We start from the raw sequence: 12007 nt of genomic DNA on the forward strand, positions 1-12007 counted from the left end.
CTCGTTTTCTCTTTTTCATGGATGCTTTGCATGCCTGTGTTGTCTGTAGTATCATAGACTAATAAATTCATAGACAAAGAGAGTTGTAGTGTGCTTCTTTTTTGTAGGTGTCGCCGGTATGCACAGTGCCTGATCTTTTCACACAATGTTTTGGGGTAAATTACAATATTTTGTTGAATTTGTTTACATGGGGATGTAGATCTGGCCAAAGATTATCCATATTTTGTATTTTATCAGAATAAATAGTTTAAAATATATAGTAACTTTAAATAAAACTACTAACACCTACTAACGCCATCTACCAATTTTCGAAAATTTCGAAGATAACTGCTGAGAGCAAATAAATGTCTATGAATTTATTAGTCTATGGTAGTATTAGCTTTTTAGCCATGTTTTCCGGAGTTCCCTGCAGTTCTGTGCCTTCCATACATAGGGCGAATATTTCTTTATCTAGTGGGTCTCTTTTCCAGCCAATTACTTCTGGCGTTCGAACCGTTGATGTTATTGTTGCAGCATCGTTATGCTTAATGATTATGGCGCTATAATCACTATAAGTGAACATGTCACTGATTTGCCAGTTAAACCGGTCATAGATGCTTGTACTGGCAAAGGTGATATCGATAATAGAACTTCCACCATTTCGATTGAATGTTGGAGTGCTGCCCGAGTTTAAAAGTTCCACGTCTAGTTGTGCAAATGATTCTATTAATATTCGACCCCTTTCGTTTGTTCTTGGGCAGCCCCATTCTGTCGCCCAAGCATTGAAGACGCCCGCTATCAAAATTGGACTTTTGGATGAAGCATCCTTTACTAGGTTGGTAATAATGTGTTTATACTCCTCAATATCATATCTTGGCGGTAGGTAACAGCTGTAAACTGTTAAACCAGCGACAGTAGCTCGAACAAATCCGAGTTCAGAATTCAAGACATTCTGCATTGGTTTGTTTATGGACCACAACGTGGATGTGCCAGATGTATCACAATACCAGTTTGATGAACTAATGTTCCGATAGGGCTCGCTGATAATTGCTAGATCCACCTCTAGTTCTCGAACTGTCTGTTTTAACAGATCTTGAGCAGCCTCGCAATGATTTAGATTTAATTGTATCACTTTCATATTGATCCTCTAAGTTGGCGTAGAGCTTCCTTATATCTCGGACACACAGTCGACCCAGTGACGAGGCTACGATTTACCAATGGATCTTTGCACAGCATACACATGGGAGGATTTTTACAAGCAGCAACCCTGTGACCCGCTTCTCCACAGCAAATGCAGCGTCCTGAATTGTCATTCGGGTTTTTACATCTAGCTGCCGTATGTCCAAAGTCTAGACATTTATAGCACCTTGTTGGTATTAACTTTTCACGAACTCGACAGTCCGCCCATCCAATCCGTACTATTCTTTTCTGCAAAAGAATATTAGCAAACGGCGAGCTTAGGAAAACAGTAGCCGTTTGTGTACCTCTGTAGGCTTTTCTTAAAGATTTTATTGCAATTGGTTGCAATTCTTTAAACTCGTCCGAAATGTCGATAATAGCTTGGATTATATCCTCTTTGGTAGACACGCCATCTATATCTTTAATTTCCAGTTGTACTTCCTGGGTTAAAGCACGTACTTCGGCGGATGGACCTAGCACGTTTTCAATTTCCTTCCTAAATTCACTTGTGTTCTCGTGTGCCGGTTTATTTAGCTCCAACAATAAATCACCCTTTTCTGTCTTCCTAATTGTTTTTACATTTTTACCTAGGACAGCCAGCTTTGCTTCACCTTTCACTTTTCTCAGGATATCTGTATATGAGGAGACACCACATGTTTTGATTATTAAAGCATCTGGTTTATTGGGTTTCCTTCTCCTTCTAGCCCTTGGTGGAACCTTCGTCCAAACCTTCGTCTTGTGTTCGGTATCGGATCTCCCCGCAGATTCATTGGTCACCTCTTCCGCCGTTTTTACAGTTTGTTGCTGTGTAGTATTGGACACGGTTTCTTTCTTCTTCTTTGTGCTATTTTCTTTAGGGCTTTGTGTTTTGGGACCTCTTTTCAACGCAGGCGTTTTTGGGGTTCCTTGTTGTTGAGGTTTAAGCCATACTTCTGTTTGAGTCTCCTTATTCTCTAGCAGACCCATTTTACGTATCCCGGCTTCTTTATCAAAGTCGTCAGCCACTTTTAAATACATTGCCTGTATCTCACGCATCATTGATTGTATATCTTTGTGGATATTGTTTTTAGATTTAACGAATTCATCCAATTGTGATAACTTTCTTCCCAGTCTCCTCAGATTTTCACTTCCAGGATTTTTATTTTTGGGTTCTTCCTCACCTAGATTGTTACCAGATATCGCCTTTACAATCACCGAACTTCTTCCATGTGGCGAGTCTACACTTCCCATATTTTCTACTCGTAGACCCGAGCATCTTCCCAGTGGGGTTTCTTCAACTCCTATATTTGTTCTTTTGTTTTCTGTGTTTTCTTCATTCATTTTTAGGTTTCGTGGTCCCAACTCAAAGCCGCTATCTCCGCTCGCAAAATGTGCAGTCACGTTAAGATCCCATGGGTCCCTATTTCTAGGTCCATGCGAGGGTTGACGGGAGATCCTTATGAGATCTCCCGTTCAGAGCCAAATCCGTGTTAATCGGGAATGTGCATCAGAACCTACACTGCCAACTTAATGGGACGAGCATTGAACGTAGTTTGAGATTTGCCAAGTTTTAACGGGACGGAGGCAGCTGTGGCATTAGCCTGAAAGCCATTTCTGTAAGGTTCCACCCCGACATACTCAGGTTCCAGAATACCACAGCCGTCAGCCCAGGGTTCATCAATTCCAAATCGTAGTCCAGTAATGCCATAATCAAGATCGTGCTGGCTTGATCTTGATGCCTTTCGGCAGGATTTCACTTTCTTCCATGTATAGGGTTTGACTGGGGATAACCACGGAGTCGTCACCTCCTTTCCTAACCTCTCTTGAGGCGTTCCCTTATGGTGGAATACATAATTGTTGGCGGTATTCACTCTCCCCGACACAGGGTTTCTCAGAGCACTTGCACCATTTTAGTACGCTCTCCGCACCTGCCAAACTAGGGTCCGCGGGGTCATTACTCCCGTTATCCTCTCCTGAGGATACCCTTGCGGGTTCCTAAGGAGGCTTCTATAGAATAGAAGGCCTCCTAAGGAGGCTTCTACAGAATAGAAGACCTCCTAAGGAGGCTTCTATAGAATAGAAGGCCTCCTAAGGAGGCTTCTATAGAATAGAAGGCCTACTAAGGAGGCTTCCATAGAATAGAAGGCCTCCTAAGGAGGCTTCTACAGAATAGAAGACCTTCTAAGGAGGCTTCTATAGAAGAGAAGGCCTCCTAAGGAGGCTTCTACAGAATAGAAAGCCTCCTAAAGAGGCTTCTATATAATAGAAGGCCTCCTAAGGAGGCTTCTATAGAGTAGAAGGCCTCCTAAGGAGGCTTCTATAGAATAGAAGGCCTACTAAGGAGGCTTCTATAGAATAGAAGGCCTATTAAGGAGGCTTCCATATAATATACGTTTTAAGGGGGCTATATCTAAAGATGGTCCTGTTCAGACAATTTTTGGTGGAGAAGTGTTCTGACGCCTAAGAACCTCAAATGTTAAATTACACCTATAGAATAGAAGGCTTCCTAAGGAGGATTCTATAGAATAGAAGGCCTCCTAAGGAGGCGTCTGTAAAATAGAAGGCCTCTTAAGGAGGCTTCTATAGAATAGAAGGCCTCCCAAGGAGGTTTCTATAGAATAGAAGGCCTCCTAAGGAGGTTTCTATAAAATAAAAGGCCTCTTAAGGAGGCTTCTATAGAATAGAAGGCCTCCTAAGGAGGCTTCTATAGAATAGAAGGCTTCCTAAGGAGGCTTCTATAGAATAGAAGGCCTCCTAAGGAGGCTTCTGTGGAATAGAAGGCCTCCTAAGGAGGCTTCTATAGAATAGAAGGCCTACAAAGGAGGGTTCTATAGAATAGAAGGCCTACTAAGGAGGCTTCCATAGAATATACGTTTTAAGGGGGCTATATCTAAAGATGGTCCTGTTCAGACAATTTTTGGTGGAGAAGTGTTCTGACGCCTAAGAACCTCAAATGTTAAATTACACCTATAGAATAGAAGGCTTCCTAAGGAGGATTCTATAGAATAGAAGGCCTCCTAAGGAGGCGTCTGTAAAATAGAAGGCCTCTTAAGGAGGTTTCTATAGAATAGAAGGCCTCCCAAGGAGGTTTCTATAGAATAGAAGGCCTCCTAAGGAGGCTTCTATAATATAAAAGGCCTCCTAAGGAGGCTTCTATAATATAAAAGGCCTCTTAAGGAGGCTTCTATAGAATAGAAGGCCTCCTAAGGAGGCTTCTATAGAATGGAAGGCTTCCTAAGGAGGCTTCTATAGAATAGAAGGCCTCCTAAGGAGGCTTCTGTAGAATAGAAGGCCTCCTAAGGAGGCTTCTATAGAATAGAAGGCCTCGTAAGGAGGCTTCTATAGAATAGAAATTAGGCTTCTATAGAATAGAATATAGAATAGAAGGCATCCTAAGGAGGCTTCTATAGAATAGAAGGCCTCCTAAGGAGGCTTCTATAGAATAGAAGGCCTCCTAAGGAGGCTTCTATAAAATAGAAGGCCTCCTAAGGAGGCTTCTGTAGAATAGAAGGCCTCCTAAGGAGGCTTCTATAGAATAGAAGGCCTCCTAAGGAGGCTTCTGTAGAATATAAGACCTCCTTATGAGGCTTCTATAGAATAGAAGGCCTACTAAGGAGGCTTCTATAGAATAGAAGGCCTCCTAAGGAGGCTTCTATAGAATAGAAGGCCTCCTAAGGAGGCTTCTATAGAATAGAAGGCCTCCTAAGGAGGCTTCTATAGAATAGAAGGCCTCCAAAGGAGGCTTCTATAGAATAGAAGGCCTCCTAAGGAGCCTTCTATAGAATAGAAGGCCTTCTCAGCAGGCTTCTATAGAATAGAAGGCCTCCTAAGAAGGCTACTTTTTTTTCGAAATTTTTTTTGGGATTTACCCGAAAGCCATTCCTCATATATGTCCGTTAGAAATATTACGATGTACAAAGTATGGACCAAATTGTTTACTTCCTTCCATGTAGCTCAGCGACAACTGTATCCATATTACCAAATAAATTACTGTAGCTCTATTGTTGTTGTTTTTTATATCTTTGTAATTTATTAATTTTATTGTTTATTAGTCATTTTGTTTTTTATTAAAGTTCCACAGAATTTGAATAAATTTAACGAAACTTAAATGAATAAAAATTACGTTCCACATAAAAACACAAAGTTAAATTGCAATTTTTCTTGGTATACTTTTAGGCTGTGAGGAAATATATTCAACGCATTCAATGATTACTTTAATTCCGTCAATAAGCAATGCGATAGTGGGAAACTTCCACAGGTGCGTAAGTCATCTAAACGAGGTAAGTTTAAATTGAACATTGATGAGAAACAAAATTACACTTTCAAAACTACTTACATATTTTGCGGCATAAGCATAGGGCAAATGTTGTACCGTCGTTACTGCTGTCGGTATAACTGCCGAGGTGGCTATTAGAGGTGCTGCTGCATACACCGGCGATATAGCCTCAACATAATTGGCATGTTTTGTACTGGCTGGAGCCTCAGCTGGTTGTGGTTGTAATTCAGCCAAAAGTGGTGTTGAAATGGCTAATGCTGATGACAAGCTTACTAAAGTAGCGAGGATTAAGATCTGCAGAATTAAAAAAAATATTTCGAAATTATACTAATCTAATTTGTAAAAGTAATAAAAGGAATTTTAGTATATTTGTTTTTTTTCTTACTTACAAACTTAAACATTTTGTGATGAATATTTTGTATGTTTGGTTAGATTGTTGTTTGCTAAGACTTTTGGGCTTACTATTGCACATTCGTACTTAGGACTTCCTTTTATACCTTCTTTCCGTTGATGCCTGTAGGATGAGTAGGTTGTTTTTCACTTGTTCTTGGTGTTTGGGATTTTAGGTTTGAAACCAGTTTTGTTTATGTTAACAATCTTGCTGGGCCTTAACATGGGTTTTCCTAAAGGTTCTTGTTAATATTCATTGACAGATTAACCCATAATGCACCGAGATGTGAAACATTTTTCAGTAAACTATTGAATCCTTTGAAGTTATTGCCGCAATTATATTAGATTAGTAAATGTACGAGTGTATGACGAAGTACGAAGTAGCAAAACTTCATAGACGTTTTTGTACGATATAAAATAAAAGAAGACTTTTAGCAGGCCTTCTATCTCTAGAAGAACTGTAGGAGGTCCGCTACGAATTCAGAGGTTCTATATTAATATAAGACCTTTAACAGGTCTTCTATTTCGAGTAGACCCTTAGAAAGATTTCTATCTCTAGAAAACCCTCAGAGGCCCAATATTAATATAAGACCTTTAGAAGAACTTCTATTTGGAGAAGACACTTTGAAGGGTTTCTATCTCTAGAAGACCCTCAGGATGATTTCTAGTTCAAGAATATCCTAAGGACGTTTTCCATCAAAATGAGACTTTTGCGAGGTCTTGTACCAACATAAGGTCTTTTTAAGGTTTTAGGAGGATTTCTATCAATAGATGATTGTGGAAGGCCATTAGGAGACCTTTGATTTCTAGAAGAACATAATGAGCTTTTCTATCTTTATCTTTCTAGAGGACCATTAGGCGGGCTTCTGACAATAAAAATCTTGATGAGGCATTTAAATCAACCAGTTTTACAACTCATGTGGCTTAACGCTGTTAATGGTCATCCATATCCTTTACGCACCTTAATGGAATAATTATTACTAAATATTTTCTTTACGCGAAGCCCTTAAGCGGTGCATAGTCAAACTTATGCCAAGAATTTTTCGTTTACCTGCCTTTCACTTAACTATTTGTTTGCTATTAAAATAAATAAACCAGTTAGATGCCTACGTTCAACATGCAACATGATTATTCTGCATGTTGGCAGATGTAAATAGGCTGTTGTTGTAAAAGCATAGTCATGTTGCAAGGTGACGTATGAAAGATTCATTTACACTGGGCCAAAAGCAGGAATAACGCCAATAAAATTGTATAAACTAAAAGGCCACCTGAGGAGACTTCTATAAAATAGAAGGCCCACAAAGGAGGCTTCCATAAAAAAGATAACCCCTAAAAGAGGCCTCCTAAGGGGTCTTCAATAAAACGAAAGGCTTCCTTAACAAGTAAAATAGTATCAGTCGACTTTACCGACAGAGATATACCCACAGCCTTTGTGAATTTAAACATTCATCTACGGACAGATCGAATGTATTTAGGGTCTTTCGCAACATTTGAGCTTGTCGATAAAAATGTGGATTAGAATTAACGTTCAAAAGTGTTGCGGAGGAGGTACTTGAAGGAATGGACCGTGTTGGTCCATTATGGAAGTGTATCATATTTTGGGAGTTGATATCGCTCCCACTAGTCATTTCAGTGGGTCATAGTACACCTTTTGGGCCACTGTGCCAGAAAACATGGACAAAATTGGTTGCCCCGTTCAAGATATATCGTACATATCATTTTAGTGACATGTTTTAAATGTGATAGGGGGAAGGACCGGATGTTGTGGACCGGTATTGCCCATCTTCGAACTGAAACTAAGTTAGAACAAAATATCACGAAGTTCGAATTTTGGACTAAATCGGTTGATCAGTTCGAGAGTTATCGTGCTCTACAGTCACTACATAAGGTACCATAGGGTTTTTTTACAACTTTCGGGCTGCTTTCTCAAGACGTATAGACTTGCCCCTGAAAAAACTCTTACCATTGTAATTGATATAGTCCATATTCGAACCTGATCTATATCTGGTAGATATATTTGGATGTGTAATGTATGAACCAAATCAGTCACTCCCATTTTTCACATTTTTAACATCTGTTGGGGAGGTACACGAATCAGTTGACCGATATGATCCATCTTCGAACTTATACTAAGATTGGACAAAATATAACAAAGGCCAAATTTTGGACCGACTCGGCAAATCCGATCGAGAGTTATCATGCGCACCAAACGGTGTCATAGGGCCTTCTCAGGGGGGCCCTATAGAATAGAATGCCTCCTCAGGAGGCTTCTATAAAATTAAAGGACACCTATGAAGAATAGAAGGCCTCCTAAGCAAGTTTCTATAGAATAGAAGGCCTCCTAAAAAAGCTTCTATATAGTAGGAAGTCTCTTAAGGAAGCGTATATAGAATAGAAAGCATCCTAAGGAGGCTTCTATAGAATAAAAGGCAACCTACGGAGGATCCTAAAGAATATAAGGCCTCCTCTTATAGAATGGAAAGCATCCTATGGAGGATCCTAAAGAATATAAGGCCTCCTCTTACAGAATAGAATGCCTCCTCAGGAGGCTTCTATAGAATAGAAAGTCTCCTCAGGAGGCTTCTATAGAATAGAAGGCCTCCTCAGGAGGCGTTTACAGAATAAAAGGAATCCTCAGCAGGCTTTTACAGAATAGAAGACCTCCTCAGGAGGCTTCTATAGAATAGAAGGTCTCCTCAGGAGGCTTCTATAGAAAAGAAGGCCCCCTCAGGAGGCTTCTATAAAATAGAAGGCCTCCTGAGGAGGCTTTTACAGAATAAAAGGAATCCTCAGCATGCTTTTACAGAATAGAAGACCTCCTCAGGAGGCTTCTATAGAATAGAAGGTCTCCTCAGGAGGCTTCTATAGAAAAGAAGGGCTGCTCAGGAGGCTTCTATAGAATAGAAGGCCTCCTCAGAAGGCTTCTATAGAACAGAAGGCCTCCTCAGGAGGCTTCTATAGAATAGAAGGCCTCCTCAGGAGGCTTCTATACAATAGAAAGTCTCCTCAGGAGGCTTCTATACAATAGAAGGCTTTTACAGAATAAAAGGAATGCTCAGCAGGCTTTTACAGAATAGAAGACCTCCTCAGGAGGCTTCTATAGAATATAAGGTCTCCTCAGGAGGCTTCTATAGAAAAGAAGGCCTGCTCAGGAGGCTCCTATAGAAAAGAAGGCCTGCTCAGGAGGCTTCTATAGAATAGAAGGCCTCCTCAGGAGGCTTCTATGGTACAGAAGGTCTCCTCAGGAGGCTTCTAGAGAATAGAAGGCCTCCTCAGGAGGCTTCCTCAGCAGGCTTCTATAGAATAAAATGCCTCCTCTAGAGGATTCTATAGAATATAAGGCCTCCTAAGGACGCTTCTATGGAATAGAAGACCTCCTAAAGAGACTTCTATAGAGTAAATGGTCTCCTAAGGAGGCTTCTGTAGAACAGAAGGCAGTCTGTGAAAGCTTCTCTACAATAGAAGGCCTCCTAAGGAGGCTTCTAAAGAATGGAAGGCCTCCTAAAGAGGTTTCTATAGAAAGAAGACCTCCTAAGGAGGTTTCTATATAATAGAAGGCCTCCTAAAGAGGTTTCTATAGAAAGAAGACCTCCTAAGGAGTTTTCTTTAGAATAGAAGGCCTCCTGAGGAGGCTTCTATAGAATAGAAGACCTCATAAGGAGGCTTTTATAGAATAGAAGGCCTTCTAAGGAGGCTTCTATAGAATAGAAGGCCTCCTAAGGAGGCTTCTATGGAGTAGAAGGCCTCCTAGGGAGGCTTCTATAGAATAGAAGGCCTCCTAAGGAGGCTTCTATAGAATATAACAGAATAGCCTCCTAAGGAACAGAAAGCCTCCTAACGAGGCTTCTATAGAATAGAAGGCCTCCTAAGGAGGCTTCTATAGAATAGAAGGCCTCCTAAGGAGGCTTCTATAGAATATAACAGAATAGCCTCCTAAGGAACAGAAAGCCTCCTAAGGAGGCTTCTATAGAATAGGAGGCTTCTATAGAATAGAAGGCCTCTTAAGGAGGCTTCTATAGAATAGAATGCCTCCTAAGGAGGCTTCTATAGAATAGAATGCCTCCTAAGGAATCTTCTATTGAATGGAAAGCCTCCTAAAAGGCTTCTATAGAATAAAAGGCCACCTATGGAGGCTTCTAAATAACAAAAGGCTTCCTAAGGAGGCTTCTATAAAATAAAAAGCCTCCTAGGAAGCTTCTATAGAATAAAAGGCCACCTATGGAGGCTAGAATAGAAGGCCTCCTAAGGAGGCTTCTATAGAATAGGAAGCATCCTAAGGAATCTTCTATTGAATGGAAAGCCCCCTAAGAAGGCTTCTATAGAATAAAAGGCCACCTATGGATGCTTCTAAAGAATAAAAGGCTTCCTAAGGAGGCTTGGAGGCTTTTTATTCTATAAAAGCTTCCAAGGGAGGCTTCTGTAGAAAAGAATGTCTCAGAAGTCATCCTAAGGAGGCTTCTTACAATAATAGAGACGTCTATAAAATATAAAGTTTCCAATGGAGGCTGCTATAGAATAGAAGTCCTCTTCCAAGCACAGCTTGGGTTCGAATAAGTTCTATATCGGTCCACTTCTTCCGGTACCTGCCGCACAAAATTTCAAAAAATTTTAGAATAGTTAGATTCAGCAGCTCATGTAACGACTGTATAATTTGTTCGTGGGAAATTCCATTTCCTAAGGAGGCTTCAATAGAAAAAATGCCACCTATGGAGGCTAGAATCGAAGGCATCCTATGGATGCTTCTATAGAATAGAAGGCCTCCTAAGGAGGCTTCTATAGAATAGAAGGCCTCCTAAGAAGGCTTCTATAGAATAGAAGGCCTCCTAAGGAGACTTCAATAGAATAAAATGCTTCTGTAGAATAGAAGGCCTCCTAAGGAGACTTCAATAGAATAAAATGCTTCTGTAGAATAGAAGGCATCCTCTGGAGGCTTCTATAGAATAGAAGGCCTCCTAAGGAGGCTTCTATAGAATAGAATGCCTCCTAAGGAGGCTTCTATAGAATGCATCCTAAGGAATCTTCTATTGAATGGAAAGCCTCCTAAAAGGCTTCTATAGAATAAAAGGCCACCTATGGAGGCTTCTAAATAACAAAAGGCTTCTTAAGGAGGCTTCTATAAAATAAAAAGCCTCCTAAGGAAGCTTCTACAGAATAAAAGGCCACCTATGGAGGCTAGAATAGAAGGCCTCCTATGGAGGCTTCTATAGAATAGAAAGCATCCTAAGGAATCTTCTATTGAATGGAAAGCCTCCTAAGAAGGCTTCTATAGAATAAAAGGCCACCTATGGATGCTTCTAAAGAATAAAAGGCTTCCTAAGGAGGCTTCTATAGAATAGAAGGCCTCATAAGGAGACTTCTACAGAATAAAAGGCTTCCTAAGAAGGCTTCTATAGAATATAAAGCCTCCTACGGAAGCTTCTATAGAATAAAATGCCTCCTTGGAGGCTTTTTATTCTATAAAAGCTTCCAAGGGAGGCTTCTGTAGAAAAGAATGCCTCAGAAGTCATCTTAAGGAGGCTTCTTACAATAATAGAGACGTCTATAAAATATAAAGTTTCCAATGGAGGCTGCTATAGAATAGAAGTCCTCTTCTGCTGAGGTTCGAATAAGTTCTATATCGGTCCACTTCCTCCGGTAACTCCCACACAAAATTTCAAAAAATTTTAGAATATTTAGATTCAGCAGCTCATGTAACGACTGTATAATTTTTTCGTGGGAAATTCCATACTTTCCGAGATAATTAACCTAAAACTGTTAAAAACTTAGGGTCATCAAAAAAATTACTAGTGAACAAGATAACTCTCGAAATGAGTATCCATGTGGCCGTAAAAATTCTTCCAAATTGACATCAAATTCGAAGATGTACTATATCGTTCCACTTCTTCCGATACCTTATGTACAAGTTGAAATTTTTTCGCGAATACATTTTAAAGTTTTCGGATAGTTTCCGCCGCTTTTATTACAACTATATGACTTTTTTCCGTACACCCGAGATAATGGCCTGAAAGTTCCAAAAATGATACAGCTCCAAATCACAATAATTTTTTTATAAAGTGCGAATATGGGACATATGGATGGACCTTCTTGTATCTTTGCCACGAACTACAAGCATTGTCACTGAACTGCAGTTTAAGACTGGATCTTCGATCACATTAAAATGTTGTCCACATGTAACGGGAAGTAGACTTTTACTAAGTTTTGCGT

General features: G+C 40.1%; 1 protein-coding gene across 1 annotated transcript; it reads right to left on the minus strand.

The window, feature by feature from the left end:
• Positions 1 to 364: 364 nt before the first annotated feature.
• Positions 365 to 1117, minus strand: LOC141402030 (uncharacterized). The gene has a single exon (XM_073982650.1). It carries the CDS (start codon positions 1115 to 1117, stop codon positions 365 to 367), a length of 753 nt encoding a protein of 250 aa, XP_073838751.1.
• Between the last annotated feature and the right edge of the window lie 10890 nt (positions 1118 to 12007).

This window comes from Musca autumnalis, unplaced genomic scaffold (genome assembly GCF_047663935.1).
Source record: "Musca autumnalis isolate F117 unplaced genomic scaffold, ASM4766393v1 scaffold_4, whole genome shotgun sequence".
Classification (NCBI taxonomy): domain Eukaryota; kingdom Metazoa; phylum Arthropoda; class Insecta; order Diptera; family Muscidae; genus Musca; species Musca autumnalis.